Source organism: Benincasa hispida, chromosome 12 (assembly GCF_027475165.1).
Source record: "Benincasa hispida cultivar pf3 chromosome 12, pf3_genome.v1.1, whole genome shotgun sequence".
Classification (NCBI taxonomy): domain Eukaryota; kingdom Viridiplantae; phylum Streptophyta; class Magnoliopsida; order Cucurbitales; family Cucurbitaceae; genus Benincasa; species Benincasa hispida.
This window is the reverse complement of record NC_143489.1, coordinates 63,340,805-63,360,566: the sequence shown is the minus strand read 5'-3', so window position 1 is coordinate 63,360,566 and position 19,762 is coordinate 63,340,805. Positions and strand designations below refer to the sequence as shown.

General features: G+C 34.7%; 1 protein-coding gene across 1 annotated transcript; it reads left to right on the top strand.

Moving 5' to 3' along the window:
* Positions 1-1,091: 1,091 nt before the first annotated feature.
* Positions 1,092-1,931, top strand: LOC150032126 (uncharacterized). The gene is made up of 3 exons (XM_090307932.1): positions 1,092-1,206; positions 1,302-1,375; positions 1,710-1,931. Exons 1-3 carry the CDS (start codon positions 1,092-1,094, stop codon positions 1,929-1,931), a joined length of 411 nt encoding a protein of 136 aa, XP_090164058.1.
* The last annotated feature ends 17,831 nt before the right edge of the window (positions 1,932-19,762 follow it).

The following is a 19,762-nucleotide window of genomic DNA, read 5'->3' as shown; positions in this document are numbered from 1 at the left end:
ATTTTTAATTTACTTCATTGAGATGTTCTGGTGTACTATCTAATAATTCCGTTCTTTTGTGTATTGTTCAGAAAAAAAAAATACTTTCCTACTATTTTTACATTACCACCACCATGTTCTTAATCAAGATTGACAACCTTGATCCTTTTCTAGATGCAACCTCTCTATTCACCGAATTTATTAATGACGAAATCTGCTTCAAGTTCTCGCCGTCGGCATTTTCGATAATCGCTCGGTACCAATGCCCTCCATTCTTTGCAATGATGTTCATGCCACATCCATTATTCGCCGAGTACTCCGTTGATCGGAATCATATCTCAAGGATTTCTCTCCGATGCTTCCGCAATGCGTTGTTGGAAGGCCAAAGCTATTCCTCAATGAGTATCCATCTTCAAGAACTCCGAAATACCATCATCCTTAAATTTGAGCCTTCAAGTTAGTATACAATATATCTTTTTTCTGTCCTTTTTTCTCTTAAAAAATGAATCAATAGATGTTCTTCTGTTCTATTTTTTTTTCCAACTTTTTTGTCATTTCTTAAGTCGAATTTTTTATGAACATGTTTGATCATTGAGGACTCCTTATTTTGTAATTATGATGTATCCACTATCTCGCTCAACTGAAAGGCTTTCCTTTAGCGTGTCCCCCTCTTGTATTTTTGACCTTTTGATCTTCTCTCCAACTCTTTTTGTAATCCTTGTGTGAAAGCATCTACTTCTGGTCTGGTGCATGATGTGAGTGCTATAGATTTATCAACCTAGTTGAAATATCCTAGTGTACCTCTTGATTCCATGTCCTCATTGTATTTTGTTAAAAAAGAAAATGTTCGAGCAACGCTAATTTGTGTGGATTTTTCTTCTTCAGATCAAATGTCTTAGAGTTTAATTTTTTATACGTATAAATATCATTTTAGTCCTTATATTTTGAATTAATACATTTCAATTACTTCAATTTAGTTCATGTCAGTTAGTTTGTTGGTATATCGATTCATGATTCAAATTATTATTCTGCTGGTAATTAACTGCCCCATATAACTTTTCTTTTAAGGGCCTTCTGCACTACCATTGCATCATGAATTGACATTCTTGCCTATGGAAGATTGGTCTCCTAACCAAGTTAGCTTAAATGGAAAATTTTTCTCCATTGAGTCTGAAATGTTTAGCAGTATTTTAACAACATTTTCTGTCTACAATGAAGTTGATACAAGTAAAATACCTCTTTTTTCACTTTTCATATCTATTTTACTTGAAGCAAAGGTGTTGTATATCTTGCTAGCTAAAACATCCCTTCATTTGTCACAGTTTTGATTACTTCAAAGGGTTCACAAATCACATTCTCTGTGGTTCCATGTGAGGAAATAATTATTAGAGAAGAGGTATGTTTTGTGAACTTTGTGTAAAAAATTATTTCAATTATTTATATTACTATTATTATTTAAAGGGAAAAAAAATATCTTTTCTAGTCTTTAGGTTTTAGGTTTCGTTTCCATTGATCTTTAGGTTTCAAAATGTTACACCTTTATTAGGACTATTTATGAAGATTTTATTAAACCATAAGAACTAAATCATAATTATAAACAATAAATTCTAACTTTGTCCAAACTATAGTAGGGACAAAATTTGCAAGTTATCCTAAATTTAATATCATATTAACACTTTACTTGAATTTGTTGAGATGAGTAAAGAAATTGTTTGGACAATCTTGTGCAGACCGGAGATTGTTTGATTATAGGTGATAGAGAAGTTGAAACACACATGCATATGCCTCTTCATCCTTCCTCATTTTTCATTAATTGTGGACTTCAAGCTCGGAGGGTATGGTTCTTGGAAACAACTGATTCTTGTGCAATAATCCATTTCCCTTTTCAAGTCTATGCTCATTTCTTGATGATATGTTTTCCCTTTGCAAATGTAAACTCGGCTCAAGATTAACTCACACTAATTAAGGAAATATATACATGTAGTAGTCTTAGTTTTGGGACTTATGTGCTATGGTACAACTAATTCTATTGGCAATATTACGAACTTTTGTCATTTCTATACAAGTATTATTGGAGTTTTTGATCCTAATGTCTTTATCATTTTTAATCATGAACAAAAGTTACAAAATTAATTCATAAACAACTAAAATTTGTGGTAACTAATTGGTTTTTACACAAAAAGTATAGAATTATTATTGTAGTTAAACTCTTTTGTCAAATTAGTTTCTATTATATTAGTAGTTGATGTCAAAATCTAATTATTTGTCTTTTTCTTCTGTATTTTTAATTGCTACTTAAAAATTTGGTTCATTTCTCAATTTATGTGTTTTGATCCTTGTGTAAGAGCCATGCTACTTAAAAGGATATGATAAGAAAAGGCTATAAAAACTTCTAATAATAAAGAGCTACAAAAAAAAAAATCTTTATAATAGTGTTAAGAAAATGCTATCACAAAGTTATAAAAACATATGGGTTTTTGCAGAATAGTGTGAGTTTTATTTAGGCTCAGTCGAAGTCGGATGTTATGTTTCTGACTGTGCTTTCTGCAATTCTTTTGATTCTTCACCATGTGTTGCTTATGCTTTTGTGTACTGGACAAGTTTTGGGCTGGAAGGAGCTGCTTAAGTTGCTTCCATTTTATTGTGGGTGGCTCTTTTGGTTGTGGCCATTCATGTGTTTAAGTCTAGAAACTATGAACTCACATGGGGAGGATTCTCTGTTGAAACTTTCAGTTACATATTTGTCAATTTGAAATTTGCTCTGCTTTCTACTGCAATGGTTTGATTAGTGTTTTGTGCTCCTGACTTTTGAACATTTTGTCTCCTTTGTTATGTTGCTTTAAAATTTTCTTTGTGTATGTTATGTCATTTTCAAAATTTGGAGCTTTATACCCCTTTTTCTTTTGTTCTTTAGTTTGGAAGGTTCGTTGGGTTAGGGATGTTGATGTTTTCTCCCCCCCTAATTTAAGTGAATAATTTGGAGTATTGGGAATTTGAGATTCTTGTGTTCTTGGCTAGATTCTTGTATTGGGCTCCGATCTCACAAGCAAATATATCTTTGATTGCAATTTGGTAAGGATCCTCTATGTTCTTTTTGAATGTTGCAGTTGTAGAACATTGAAAAATCTACTATAACAATTTGAAAAGTGCTATAACAATAATGTGGTGCGATGGTTTTGCTTTGATTGTCATGATGGTTAAGTGAATTCTGGATTTTGTAGCTTTGGAGATGGTACAACCTCATTCATTTTCTAATAGGTAGAGTAAACTGGGATTTTTTTTTCTGGTCTTAACATTTTCTAATAGGAGGAGTAGTCTTAATAGTTCTTTACAATGTCATTGATTAAATGAAGTATCTAAAGAGTTTCAAAATAATTATAAAAAATATGTAAATCACAACACATTAATGAGAAAAAAGATCCAAAATAATTCAAAAATCTGTTTATGGAAAACAACAATCATCATAAGAATCTCTGTTGACAACTCGGGAAAAAAAAGCTCAAAGAAAAGGCAAATTGGAACTAAAAGAGGAAAAGACTAACTGCTAAATGCAACAATGTATGGCATACTTTCTTGATGAATTGATCATAAAATAAGTAGCAAACTAGTGGTTTCATTTATAAATTCTCAACATGTGCATTTTCAATTAGTCTACAATTTTTCTTAGCTACAACATCTTAGACCCTGATTCAAGTAGTTTTGCAACAGAATGGTTGATTGAGTTCAGCAACCTCTCTTCAAAATAATCCAGCTGCAGCTTGTACAATTTTTCGACCTAGGTTGATATATTACGACGTAGCCAGTAGATATAACCAGTTCATGATTTGCAATTCTGCAACTATGCCTCTAAACAACTTGAGTCTTACTACTACACCTCCTCCCAGTTTGTCATGCCATTATTTTTAACCGTGTTGATATGTGTTGAAAATAAAGGGCTTTCATTTTTAACCCTAAGGACATTTTAATACTTTATCTTCGTCCTGGGCTATATTAGGGTTTCCTATCAGTCTATTTATATTTGTGTCCTCTCTTGTATTTTTTATCAGAAAATAAAAAAAAAAATGTTTTGTATCATGGTTTTTTCTCCCCGTTCCATCATTTCCACATAAACATTGTGTGCTCTTTTCATCTTTTACTTTCATCATGGTATCAGAGCATGGCGATGAAACCTTAGTCTTCATTGATGAAGATAAACCAGTGGAGTCACAATCACCACTAGCCGATGAGTGGTGCCACTGCCGCCGACATAGCCACCGCTGTACAGGTTGTCGTGGAACGGTATTTCAAGACAGCTATTCCACACCTCTTCAATTCAGTACAACATCTCGTGGCTAACCCTGTTGGAGTTGACCAGCCGAATGCAGCCCAGCCAGCCACATTCTAGATCGAGCCGAACAGCCTCCAAACGGTGCCGAATAGACCCAGTCAACCGCTTTCCCATCGGGTCGAACAACCTCCAGACGACGTCAATCTAGCCGTTTGTCGAACAGATCCAGTTGATAGCTGTAGCCCAGCCAATCCCTCGCTTTGACGCCTTAAAAAAGATCCAGCCAATCGCCCAGTCAATCCCTTGCTTCGCCCAACGACAACCTAGTCTTTGAACCACTCCAGCCATCTTTGATCACCAGGCGGCTTCAATCAGAGCTTCGACCAACAACTCCGCATCTAGTGGTCTGGTTCCGATGGCTCCAGCGGTAGCAACTATCCTCCAACGGCTTTGAGCGGTGGCACCAGCAGCAACCATTGGAGTAGTTTTGAGGTTGGAGAGTCTTCTTCACCATATCTCAGACAGTAACCCGTCCGATTAGCCACCACCGACAATGTGCATTCTATTTCAGGGGGTCACTACACTACAAGCCCCATGATTCTGGCCCCAACAGAGGTCCAGCAACAGTTTGCGCATCTTCAACAACAAATAGCAGCTCTTGAGGCAGCCCTTGGGAAAAACACAAATATGCAGTCAATCTCGGTCTACTCATATCTCTTTTCCAACCTACAGATGTATTCAGAAAATCTGGTAACTTCTTTCCCTACTTTACGGACAGCAAATTTCTTGTCTGGATCAATGGGAAATTCTGTAGAATTTATTACTGGAGAGAAGTTGAATGTCTTGAACTATTTCTCGTGGTCCCAGTCTATCAAGGTGGCTCTTAAGAGATGTCGTAAATTCAGGTATTTAACGAGTGAGATACCGAAACCTAGGCTTGGTGATCCTCAAGAACGCATCTGGAAAGGAGAGGACTCATTACTCCGATATGTTTTAATGAATAGCATTGAATCACAGATAAAGAAACCCTTGCTTTAGTGAATGGCATTGAAACTCATTACTCATTACTTCGTACGTAAACAGTTCTATGAATGTAAACAGGGAACGATGGATGTGACGTCTTATTTCAACAAGTTGTCTCTACTCTGGCAGGAGATGACCAATTGAAGGAACTCTTACCAAAGAGTACCTCTGAGCAAAAGCAAGATCGTTCTAAACTCATTGTGACAGAAATACCGCATTCACAATCAAACATACTAGTTATGCATTTAACAAAAAATTACGACATGCTTTGAACTTTAAACAACAAAGGAACGAGATACATACCAGTTGATGAACCCTTCTTCGCTTTAAAACTCGCTTTCGTCAATCCAGCCAATCTTGTTGTCGTTGAGATCGTCAAGCCTATCATCCACTGAATCTCGTTGTCGTCTACCCACGAATGGACTCCTTAAGAACAAGACAATAATGGAGGACACAACCACTCAAAAACCTCGGCATTCTCGGAGTGAGAATCCATGAGGTGTGGGCTCTGTTGGATTTGGTAAAGGGAAGGAGGAAGGAACGATCGTTTACCACGACCATGCAAGTGGGAGATATCAGAAGTCTATCGTATAGAAGACTGCTTGATCGTTTAGTAAAAGGTGCACGATCGTATAGTAAAAGGGGCTTGATCGTATAGACGATCGTTTAGTAAAACACTTGAGCGCGCGATCGTTTAGAAAAAGCTAGACGATCGTTTAGGTAAGACTATGCAATCGTTTAGGAAAAGCGTGCGTGTACACGATCATTTAGTAAACTTTAAGCTGTCGTGTATGCTCTCCGTTTACTAGGCGATGGGCAGTGTACTAATAGGTGAGTGAATATCTGATCTCTTGCAAAATGAGAACCATTTTTGTTTTATCCTACAGTTACGAGAACTAATTGCAACCTCCCACTATCTTATTCGGTTACGGAGAAAAACCGCCAACAATTATCCCATAATTGTTCAATTAAAAAATAAATATAATCATATTATATTTATAACCTATAGTTTAATATCACAACAAATGCAATATATAAACCACATTCCTTTTCTCCTTCACTAGATATAAATCATATTTATATCATTTTCCTCCAATTAATGTATCTCATACAACATGTCAACCATATCATATATAATTGACCAGTTCAATCATATCATATATAATCAAACCACCTCTTGTCAATTTGAATACTTCAAATAGACCCAAAAACTTATTCTCAACTTGAATTCATTGAGCTACCAAGGGAACCTTATGGACTTATGGCTTGTAGCTTAAATGGTACGTGAATAGCTGACTAAACTCTTTATCCACAAGATCCACCATTCGTTAACTACCAGGCATTCCATTAAAGACTGACAGTGGCACTCTTCTCACCACAGATATATATCTATGTCTATTGGATATAACCAATCAACAGTACGATAACCCTTCATAGATGCTCGTAAGTACAGCTGGGCCAATTTACCATTTTTCCCCTGTAGTTACATCTAACTCTTTAAGTACTATTTATCCCTCTAATGAACAATACAACATAGTTTTACTATGTGTGGACACCTTTCGACCCATGAGAAGGTGTATGGCGCCACATCGTTCTAGCCCCGGAATCAGCCTTTAAGGGAGTAATCTATCTACTTAGCTCTACTTCGGGGAAGGAGTGAATTCCATCTTGTGTAGTTGGGTTCCCAGCTCCCAAATCAGACAAATCCCAAAAGTGGTAGGTTTCAGTTGGCGATCTGGCCACTCACACCTATGCAAATCAAAGGACCGCCCTCAAAGACATAAGTTCCCAACTCACTCAAGATTGAGATATGTTACCTATGGTCATCCTAGTGAAGTGAAGTCTCTGTCAAGAACGGTGTTACATAACGAGACTATAACACTACATGGTCTGGTCTTATACAAACTCCTTTGTATAGGATGTCCTCTCTCTCATGTCTCCACATGATTGATCAGGATCAGATCATCTATAGCAAGTCACAACACTTGTAACTATTCTACAAAGCGGGTCACATCTGTAGCGTTACCAAGATAAAGTTTCTCTCCTATATCCATACACTATAGACCATTTTGGTTATCACTTAAGACATGATCTACCTGTATGTTACCACATATATGCTTAAGCTACAATAACATCCAGGGATCTTAGTTTATTGGTTTGTGGTAAAGAAATTAAAACATCCAATGTTCCATAGACAAAAGTGAAGAAAATATCATATATTATTACATCACAAAATTTTTTTCAATACTGTGTTTACAAACTACAAGACCCAACGAGAGTTTAAGACATCATCCCCAACAGTATTTGTGTTGTGAGGTTGTCTAGGACTGTCCTTGTAATGGAGTATAGTATTCAAAGATTAAGGAAACATATTGGGTTTATGATTTCCTTGCTGGGTTGAATTCCAAATTCAATATGGTGCGTAGTTAGATATTGGGATAGCAACCAATACCCTCCCTCATGGAAGTCTTCTTAGAGGTTCGTCTCGAAGAAGACAGGTCTAGTGCCATGAATAACCTTCTTGTGTCTTCAACAGATTCCACTGTGTTTAATGCAATGTCATTTGGACTTGATGGTGATAAGCTGAATAGTAAGCCTCTTCCGGTTTGTGAACACAACAAGAAGCCTTGGTATACTAAAGATCAGTGATGGAAGTTGCATGGTCGACCACCAAAATAGTAGACGACATTAGCCACACGATAAGTCAAACTCTGGATGAACACTTATGGGTCATTCAACAAATGGTAATTCTCAGCCACAACCTCAGGTGAATAGTCAAAATGATTATGGTGTTCTTGTTGTCAGTATTATTGCCAGTCAGGTACGATTCAGTCATTTAGACTTATTAGTATTAGTGGTTGAAAGCCATGGATTCTTGATTCGGGAGCTACGAATCACCTAACTGGCTCATCTAATCAATTTAGTTCATATTGTCCGAGTGCTGGAAATGAAAGAATTAGGATTGCAGATGGGTCCTTCACTCCCATTGCAGGAAAGGGTCATCTCTCCCCATTTAAGGGTTTGACCATACAAGATATGTTACATGTCCAAAAAATGTCTTACAACTTATTGTCTATCAATAAGATTACGAGAGATTTGGGTTGTTAAGTTGTTTTCTCACCTGATACTGTTCTCACCTGATACTGTTTTATCAGGAAAGGGCTCTATTTCCTTAATGCTGATGCTTCCTCTAGGAACAGTTCTAGCACTAGTTTTGTTTCTTCTTGTTATTCTACGTTTGAAAAAGATTATATGTTATGGCTGTTATCCTTTGTCACCATAGTTTTCAATATATGAAATACTTATTTCCTCATTTTTTTTCACAATGCTGATGTCTCCTCCTTGACATGTGATGGGTGTATTTATGCTAAACAACATCGGGTCTCGTTTCAATCTCAGCATTATAAACCATCTAAACCGTTCACTCTTGTCCATAATGATGTTTAAGGTCCTTCACCCATCACCACCTCTACTGCAAAACGTTGGTTTGTGACCTTTATTGATGATCACACTCGGCTTACATGGGTTTTCCTTCTTACTAATAAGTCTGAGGTATCATGAGTGTTCCAACAGTTTTATACCACTGTAGAAACTTAGTTCAACACAAAAATTACTATCCTTCGGAGTGACAATAGGCGAGAGTTCTTTAACAATACCTTTCGTGATTTTTTAGCGTCTAAAGGAAGTGTTCATCAAAGCTCTTGTACATATACTCCTCAACAGAATTGGGTGGTTAACGAAAAAATTGCCATCTAGTTAAGGTTGCTCGTTCTCTCATGTTGTCTACCTCCCTTCCGTCCTATCTGTGGGGGAATGCTATCTTAACTGCAACACGTTTGATTAATCACATGCCTTCATGGGTTATAGAATTTCACATTCCTCTTAAGTGTTTCGAAGAATCGTACCAAAAAACACGCCTTATTCCTGATCCCACTTCAAGTGTTTGGGTGTCTTGTCTTCGTCTATACTCATGGTTCCAATCGCACTAAATTTATCCCTCGTGCTCAGAAATGTGTCTTTGTCAGATATCCCCTTCATCAACGCAGATATAAGTGTTACCACCCATCATCGCGAAAGTATTTCGTTTTAATGGATGTTACCTTTCTCGAGGATCAACCCTTCTTTCCTATTAGTCATCTTCAGGGGGAGAGTTTTGGTGAAGAGGCTAACTTATCCATATTTTCGATTTCGTTAGATTTACTCCTTAAACCTATCATGAGTATTAATGATACTGTCCTACCTACCAAATAGGTATTGTGGATAACATACTAAAGGAAGAATCTCAGGAAGGAAATAGTGCCACTTGTTGTTTCTCCACCTTCGGTCCATGAGTTGGATACGACATCAGCTCAAGGTACTCGTACTCCTATCTCTAATGATATTGATGTTTGTGCTGAGAATTATATGTGTAATGCGGGTGAGAATGGTGTAACCTCTAATAGTACCGACGCTTGTACCAAGGAAACCATGTGCGATGCTGATGTAGTTGAAAGTGACAGATTTGAGGAAACGCCTCCTAAAAGTGATATTGTTGCATGTAAGGATGAACATGTGGAAAAAGTACCAGAGGATGAAACTCTACAGCAAGAGACGGAATGTGGTGTTACTGATGAAGGGTCAAATAGAATAAAGAGCCATAATGCCTCCCATGATCTTCCCACTGCTTTGAGGAAATGTACTAAATCTTGGACTAAGTGCCCTATGCATAGTTATCTGTCTTACTATAATTTGTCCCCTGAGTTCAAGGCTCTTACTATGAGCCTGGATACAATAACAATACCAAATAGTAGACATGTGGCAATGGAGATTCCGAAGTGGAAAGCTGCGGTTATGGAGGAGATGAGAGCTCTTGAGAGAAAAAATACTTGGGATTGTGTTTTTCTTCCTAAAGGGCATAAGATCGTTGGATGCAAGTGGGTGTTCACCATAAAGTATAAGTCTGATGGGACTCTTGACAGGTATAAAGCTAGGTTGGTTGCTAATGGATTTACTAAAACCTTTGAGATAGACTACTAAGAGACTTTCTCTCTTGTAGAAAAGTTGAACACCGTCTGTGTTCTTCTTTCAATGGTCGTGAACAAAGATTGGCCTCTCCATCAGCTCGATGTGAAAAATGAATTCCTTAATGATGAGTTAGAAGAAGAAGTCTACATGAGTCCTCCCCCAGGTTTTGAGGCTCAGTTTGATCACCAAGTGTGTAAACTAAGAAAGTCCCTGTACGGGTTGAAACAATTTCCAAGAGCTTGCTTTGATAAATTCACTACCTTTGTTAAGTCCCAAGGTTATACTCAAAGGCACTCTGATCATACTCTGTTCATAAAAAGATCGGTATCAAGGAAGATTGTTGTTCTTATTGTATACGTAGATGATATTGTTTTGCCAGGGGATGATGCCATTAAGATTGTCAGGTTAAAAAAGAAAATGGTTCAGGAGTTTGATATTAAAGACCTTGGGAGACTAAGGTATTTTCTAGGAAAGGAAGTAGCACGGTTAAGAGAAGGGATTTCTATTTCTAAATGGAAATATACACTTGATTTACTAAAAGAAAAGGGTATGACTGGATGTAAGCCCGTTGATACTCCTACAGAATTTAATGCTAAGCTGGGTGATTATGCTAACAGAGTTCCTATCAATAAGGAGAGATACCGATGTTTAGTAGGAAAATTAATTTACCTATCACATATTAGACCGGATATATCCTATGCTGTCACTGTAGTAAGTCAATTTATGCAAGTACCTTACGAAGAGCATATAAAGGTTGTGGAACGCATCCTAAGATATTTCAAAACTACTCTTGGTAAGGGTTTGATGTTAAGAAAAACCGATAAAAGATGTATTGAAGTTTACACTGACTCTGACTGGGCAGGCTTTGTTGTAGACAGAAAGTCGACGTTTGGGCATTGTATCTTTGTATGGTTGCTAGAAGTAAGAAATAAGAGGTGGTTGCTAGAAGTAAGAAACAAGAGGTGGTTGCTAGAAGCAGGGTTGAAGCATAATACAGAGCTATGAGTCTGGGAATATGTGATGAAATCTTGTTGAAGAAAGTTTTGTCAGATCTCCATCAAGACAGTGATCTTTCGATGAAGCTCTATTATGACAATAAACCAGGGATAAGCATAGAGAATAATACAGTGCAAAATGACAGAACAAAACACGTGGAAATCGATAGACACTTCATCAAAGAAAGACTAGACAGTGACAGTATCTATATTCCATACATTCCTTCTGGTCAACAGGTTGCAGATATTCTCATAAAAGGATTACTCAGGCAAAGTTTTGATTTTTGAGTTAGTAAGTTGGGTCTTATTGATATGTATGCCCCAACTTGAGGGTAAGTGTTGAAATAGAGGGCTTTCACTTTTTAGCCCTAAGGACATTTTAGTAATTTATCTTCGTCTGGGCTATATTAGGGTTTCATACCAGTCTATTTATATTTGTGCCCTCTCTTGTATTATATCGTGGTTTGTTCTCCCTATTCTATTGTTTTCCACATAAATATTATGTGCTTTATTCATCTTTTACTTTCATCAATATGCAATTTCACCCAGCATCAATCGTCTCGGCCATCCCCCTTCTAAAAGTCATTGAAATCACTAATGCTAACTAAATGAAGCAATATATAGTATGTATTTTACCATCGAGTATGTAATGATCTGCCCTGCAGTGATTCCAGTCTGATTACTGTAGACAATTGATCCCATACTCACTCGATGAGGGTTGACTCAATCACTACATTTTTTTTCCTGGTCTTTGTTATTGACTCAATGAGAAATAGGAGTGGTAGTTCATAATGTTTTTTTAATTAGTTCTTTAGTATTTTGAAAAGAATTTTAGATTGTTCTAAGTTTACTATTTTTAACAATTTTACTAAGGATCACCAAGTAATAATGGGTTTTTAAGCTCGTTCTTTCTGTCCATTGACTACTAAACTAAATATGTTATAAATGTTCATTTTGATCATATTGTTCAAACTTGTGTTTGAAAAATAATTGTCTAACAATTCATATGTAGTTCTTTATTGAACCTTACTATGACAGTTTTCAATGCATTGAATTTGAATTATATAGAAATCCCAATTCAACCTTCTTCAATACCTTCGTCTCTACAACTCACAAAATCAAAAGGCATGCTTATAAAATTCCAATCATCCATTTACAAATCTAGAAAAGGATCGGTAAAACAAATTTTCTTTTCTATCTGTTAGAGTTCTTCCTTTGGTTTTTTGATATTCTTCACGATACTTCTCTCTGTTTACGGCATTTTAAATTGTTCATTGTACTAGATCTCTTAAACTATGGAATATGTGTTCTAAATTTTTTATTGTTGTTCATGGATTTGGCTTCATTTGGTCTTTATAGGACAGGTCATCACATGGTGACATTGTTGAACTTTCCGAAAGAGATTGTTCCAAGATTTTGGTTGGTTGGCATTTATGAATCTTCTTGTTTGTTTGGAAAAATGTTAATGGTATGACTAATGGTAGATTGTAAGGTTTATTTCAAAATGTTATTTTAGTTTCCCATTTTTCTTTCTATCTTTGATCACTTGCCGTTTTGTTCCATGTATGTTAGTGAGGACGCATTTGTGGGTCATTTCCAAGCCATAGTAAGGCTGAGAATTGTTGGGATGCGAAGATTAAATGCCTCATCGAATTTAAAAAGTGAAGACTAAATAATACATATGTATATTAGAAAGAAGAAAACTAAGGTTATTTTATTTTATTTACTGAACTGTAATTTGAAGAACATGACTACCCCAACCAAAAAAGTATGGTTATTTATGTATGTGGCATATTGCACTGATTGAAGTATTACATTACAAGCGATGTAAATGCACTTTATTACATAATGTTATCTAATTTATGTTGATTTTATAATTACCTAACAATTTGTTACTCATATAAAATATTATATAAACAATATACGACTTCATTAAAATTAGCTATCATGACAAGTTAAAAACTATATATGTTTTTATAGCATTTTGACTACTATAAAAATGTTATTAAAAGTCAATCTTAATATTTTTTTTTATTAATAAAAATGTAATTAAAAGTAAATCATAGCATTTTTTTAATACTAATGTTTTAATAACATTCATATTATTCAATAGAAAGTAAACTTTTATAGCTTTTTTATAGCACTAAAAAAATGCTATGAAAAATAAGGAATTTTCAACAACATTGGTTACGACAGCATCCCTAGAAACACTATAAATAAAGTCTTTTATAGAATTTATTTTACTGTTATAAAAATTTTTATAAAAGTTCTATTGCGTTTTTGCAGACGACTATCGAAAAATTTTCATAACATTAAATATATGCTACCAAAAGGTGACTTTTTATAGCAATTTTTATAGCATTACAAAAATTATTATGGAAAGTCAGAGACTTTCAATAACATGTGTTACGGCAACTTTTCGTAAATGTTATCACAAGTCTACGATAGCCTTTTTTTAACGCCATCATATGTGTTATTTATTGTAGTTGACGTTTAATATATTGGCAAATATGAAAACAAAAATGCCAACAAAAATGAGAAAATACTTAAAACGTCCAATATAATTTTCCTTTATTATAGTGAAGGCAAGTGGAGTTCTTTATATACCGTCGTTTTTTTAAAAATAAAAAAAAAAAATGGTTAGGTGTGAATTTTGCTATAGACGCAAAGTTAAAAGATTGGAATCCCGATTGCAAATCCACAAATATATTTTGTTACCCAATGCAATTTTCTTTTATAAAATTCATGCTGGCATTGCGATGTTATGGTAAAACTGTTGAAAAGTTTTTCATTATTAAACATTATTAGTGACATTTAGTGTGACTTTTGGGTTTTATGATTTTAGTTTTTGTAACCAATAGTGATTTTTTAGTTATAAGAGTTATGTGAATTATGAGTATTTGATGACATTTATAGCTTTAAACCATTGGCATTCCTATGGTTATGTTTGTAAGCTTATATAAAGGCATGCTTAGTTGAATGAAATATATATCTCTCATTTTCATATTTGTCCTCCACGATTTTTTTTTTTAACAAAAACATCACGGTGCTCTCCAAAAATATGCTCTTGAGTGGTAGCGTAATGCTGCAACGCAGGGGGTAGCGCTGCAATACTAACGGACGTGTGCGTGTGTCTTTACTTCAGAGTGTTGTGACGCTCTACTACAGCATTGTGGCATTGTGTGATTTGCACCAAAACAAGGCATTCTGCCTTAAGGTGTCGAGTGTAGAGCCTAGCTGGGCACCATTGCGGCATCGATAGGGGCAAAATGATCATTTTGACCTTTTCTTTCTTCGTTTATGCATTTAAGTTCCGTTTTGGTCCTTTTTAGCACCATTTCGTCACTAACGCTCCACTCTACCTCTTAGGTGCTCGAAATCTATTAAATCATCAAATAAACACATATTACCAGGAAGATCAATTCTGGCAGCAACACCCTCTTCCGATACCATAATTGGAATTCTTTTAGCATTCTTCGTAAAAAAATTCCCTTGATATTTTGATTTATCTTATAATCCGTTGTCGACAGTTAAAAGAAGCCTGAACCAATAATGCTGAATGAATTATTAATCTTTGATGTCCTCTTCTCCCTTGTGAGAAGAAAATTGGGTGCTACTTATTGAATCTTGGACCACCCTTTAATCGATGGAGGTGAACATAATATGCTCTTTAAGCTGAACGCTAAAGGCTACTTTAACGTCGTCAAATCTCGAAATCTCTCTGCTGCAGCTCCTTCTAAAGATTCCTGCATGTTAATTGGTGGTTTGTGGTCTTCCTTCCTTCTGAGAAAAAAAAATGTAAAATTTTTATATGCACTGTTATACATTAAGGTCTAAGCACCATGGACAAATGCCAAGCTCGAAACCCATCCCTATATCTTAACCTATACTGGTGTGTGCTCTGCAAAAAAACATTCAGAGACCGCTAAGCATTTGTTTATATACACTGTTGTTTTTCTACTAAATTTTGGGTCAACTTTGCTGAAGCTGTCACAGATGCCTCTCATGTTGATATACAAATTGATAAAGACAACTATCCTCAAACTATCTCCATAATGGTATGATATTATCCACTTTGGACATAAACCCTCATGGCTATGTTTTTTGTTTCAAACCAAAAGGTCTCACTACCCGAGCATACCACCTGTCCGACCCTCAAACTATCTCCACAATGGTATGATATTGTCCACTTTGGATATAAATCCTCATGGCTTTGATTTTGGTTTCACCCCAAAAGGTCTCATACCAATGGAGATAGTTATTCTTACTTATATACCCACGATCTTCCTCTTATCTTACCATTGTGGGACTTTGGTCACATTCCCAACAATAAAATAATTTATGATTTCATTTAATTGAAAGCACGATGACCTGTTTGATGATTGGACTCCTCGGGCTCAAGGCATGAGGATCAACTCTAGGTTGCCCCAAAGGCCCGACTCACATCCCATGTGGTGATTGTAGGCTCCTTAGCCTCGGAGGCCGAGAGTGAGGAGGTGGTTAGCTTCAACCTTCGAGGGCCAAAGGTTCAATTCCCTTTCCTTGGCCCATTATGATCTTGTCTTGGTCCCGGTCGGTTTTTGTTTTTCCTTATTTATTAAATTTATTCTTTTAGTACAAGATTACCCATAACAGTGTTTGATCATTATACCCTTTCGTTTGCAAAATTAGATTAATTTCAAAATGATCAAGTAAGGTTTATGGTTAATTTTAGGTAAGAATATCCCTCTTTTAAACATCGATTTCAATTAAGATTTTTGAAATCAATAATGTTACCCTCTAAACCCTATCTCGATCGCTTGTGATTGAATCTTAACTTTTTAGGAGTACTCATATATAAGTAGTTTCCACATTCCTTCCCGAATATAAATTTTGATATAGTTACGTTTTTATCATCAATTCATGATGAATTATTGAAAGCATGTTTTTCATTTGTTGGGATAGGAAAGTATAAGTTTATAACCTAACTACCTTAATTCTTTCATCTCTACTTAATTATTATATGTCCTAATTCTTCTTGCTAAGGAGTAGTATAAAATATACGATATCCACAAAACAAACAATAGAAGTGTTATAATTGTGAACACATCTCAACTTTGTTTCTTTTCATTTAATTTCAAGAACCCTGGTTCAATTCATTTGCTGTCTTTGATTTTCATTTATTCAATAAGAACAAGATCTCTCTGAAATGTCATTTTTTATTCTCTCCAAGTATAAACATAATTTAATTTAGGTTAAAGTTTCATTTTTGGTTCATGACATTTAAAGGACTATATTTAAGTATTATTAGATGTAAAAGGACTAAATTTAAAGTATAACAAGAGCTAAAATGATCAAATGAAATCATCCAAAATACAAGGACAATTGAAAGTATAATAAGAGATAAAATGAAATAAAATAATCTAAAGTACGAGGACCAGAATGCTTGGGTGCATAGGTGCATTTCTTGATTCTTCTACCTCTTGTATATTGTTTAAAAAAACGTACAAGAACAGAAATAGTATTTTAACCTTAAAGTTACCATAAGTGCAATACCCATATGTTTAAACTTTGGAGTTGATTAGTGATTTAACATGGTAGTAAAACAAATGTTTTTGTGTTTGAAATCTTATGTCAGTTTTTCTTCATGAAATTAACATTGATTTTCACTTGGTGGATCTCCTATAAATTTTCAAGTCAACAAATGAGGGAAGAGTCAAAGTATAAATATAATTAACCCGCCAAATTCAATTTTTGGGTGATTTAACATTATCTTCGAAAGCTAATTAATAATTAGATGCAAATTTCTGAGATATCATTGTTGAAATTTCCTGGTGCACTTATATATTACATATCCTTTTCAAAAAAAGAGGAAAAATTAAACTCAAAATTGTTTAGAATATATATATTAATCTAGCTTATGCTTTAGAATTTCATTTTGATATGTGTACCCTTTAAATTCAGCTATAAAGACTTTTGGTCAGACAGTCCTCTCTCGTAGAAAGAAATTGTGAGCCTAATTACTTTAAATCTATATTGAATTGATGTATGCTAGGATCATTATTGTCAAGAATAACATATCAGATTTCATTAAAAAATTGATAATAATTATAAGGTAGCTATTGTCTTCCTCAACCAAAAACTCCGAATATTCTAAGTGGAATCTCTCTAGATGGGATTCAAGAAAGACTTGAGTGTGTATTGTTTTGGTATATGGGGGACCATAGCCCTAACCTCTCTTTATATACTAGTTCAATTAGGGTTCATTAAACCCTAATTAACTAGAAACGGGCTTCTACTTATTAAGTCCATATTCAAATCTAAGGTATTAATTAATTAGATCACATAATAGGGCCCAATAATCTAATAAAACAACCGATGTGACAATTATTAATCTACATACATAGCCTATACTTTAATTAAACACATTATTACTTAAATTTGTCTAACAATCCTCACATGAGGAAGATCATCAAGAGGGATTTAGGTAACGTTGACTTAGCAACTTTTGTCACGACTGATTCAGAACAGTTTAGATGCATTTCAAGAGAGTTGATATTCGTTGACAAAGGTGATATATATATTCATATATTATATATATAAATTCTCGAAATTGACCAACTCTATTACATAGTAAAGACGATTAAATAACTAGTTGTCATTTGTTTACAGTTCTTGTTACTTTGGCAATTTCAAAAGTGGAGTTTTCAAATCAATACAAAGAGATTATTCTTAGAAAAAGGGTATTGTCCTATTTGATGTTATTTGAAGAAGCTTCATTTAAATTCAAACCAACAAAATATTTCATGACTGATGAAGTCGTTTAATTTGGTTTGATATTATTGTGAAGAGAGGAGAATGCATAATTGGAGGAGTTGAAATTGGAGAAGATATTAAATTCATAATCAGTCTGAAGCCAGAATTCTTTTATGCTCAGTTGATATTTAAGTATGCCATTCTTGACTTGAATGCTCCATATGAGATCTATTTTCCCTTTCTAACCATATAATTTTCACATTATTTTACTTAATAATTTCATCTCTTAATAATCGACCTTGTAATGGGGTAGTTCATAAGTTAGCCGGGTGAAGTTATGCTAATTCTGAGGGGGGGATTTGGACTGATAATATGTTTGTGTGCTTAGTTTTCGAGTTTGATGTTCAGTTTTGTAACTTGGTAAAGGGTGGTTGTTTCTCAATGAAAATTGGTTTCAGTTTGAAAAAAGAGAATGAAAAGACCAGCAAATAATATAATTCTAGGTGTCTTTTGGTTATTATTAGATAATTATGATTCATTTACTGAATATTCAAAAGGTAAACTATCTTAACCTCAGGAACAATAAGTATCTCCAAAAGGTTGTTAGTAAATTAAGCTGATCAACACTCTTGAGCACAATCTTTTATGGTTTGTTATCTATTTTTTAATAATACTTTAAAAAATCGAGCTACGTTTCAAAAACTAAATAAAATATAGTCTTCAAAACATTATTTTTGTTTTTATAATTTGATTAGGAATTCAAGTATTTCTTCAATCTTTGACCGTGTTGGTCAGGCTAGAAAGTAGCTCTCCTCATCCTCCTCAAACGAAGATAGTCCAAAAAGGCGGTCCTATGCAGAAGCCCTATCGCCAACAAGCTCTTTTGAATCCTGCTCTACACCCTCTTCAGATGAAGAAGAGCATGCACTTTTCAGGGATGTTATCAATTGAGAAGCTGAATAAGATTTTGACTAGGATCGTGGGATTATCATGCATAGACGTTACTTTCATGATGAATGGAAGAAGATTATTTCTCAACTTAAAGAACATATGGATTCTGTTGAAAGCATTGACGAGCCCACTCTAAATTCACTCTAAATCTCACAAACTTTTAAGAGAAAAAACTTGTTCTCTTACAAAACTCAAGAACGCACAAGAGAAAAATATTGTTCTCTTGAAACTTAGTTTCTTTTTAAACTTCAATTTGCTTCTATTGATTTTGATTCTTTTCTCTTGCATACAAATGAGGGAAATGAACTCTTTATATAGTACTCATAAGACACTTCCTAAAAGACACAAAATAAATGAAGTACATGTATACATACCGTTCATGTACTTGAACAATTACATGTATCTAGAAATGCATATATATTGAAATTAGAAATGTATCTAGGAATATATTATCCATAATGTATCTAGCTTATTAATTTCTAACATACCCTCTTAAGCTAGACTTTCCTGACTCCGAGCTTCTCTTTCATTTTCAAGAATAAGTTTGTCTTTAATGCTTTTGTGAAAATGTCGGCAACTTGATCTTGTGTCTTGCAATACTTGATATATACTTCTCCATCTTTGATCAATTCACTGATGAAATGATATTTTATTTGTATGTATTTTCTTCTTCCATGAAAAAAAACTGGATTCTTTGAAAGTGAAATAGATGATTTATTGTCACAGAATATGACGGTCCCTTTCTCTTGAGGACACTTCAATTCATGTAGTACCTTTCTAAGCTAAAGTGCTTGACACTAGCTGCAGA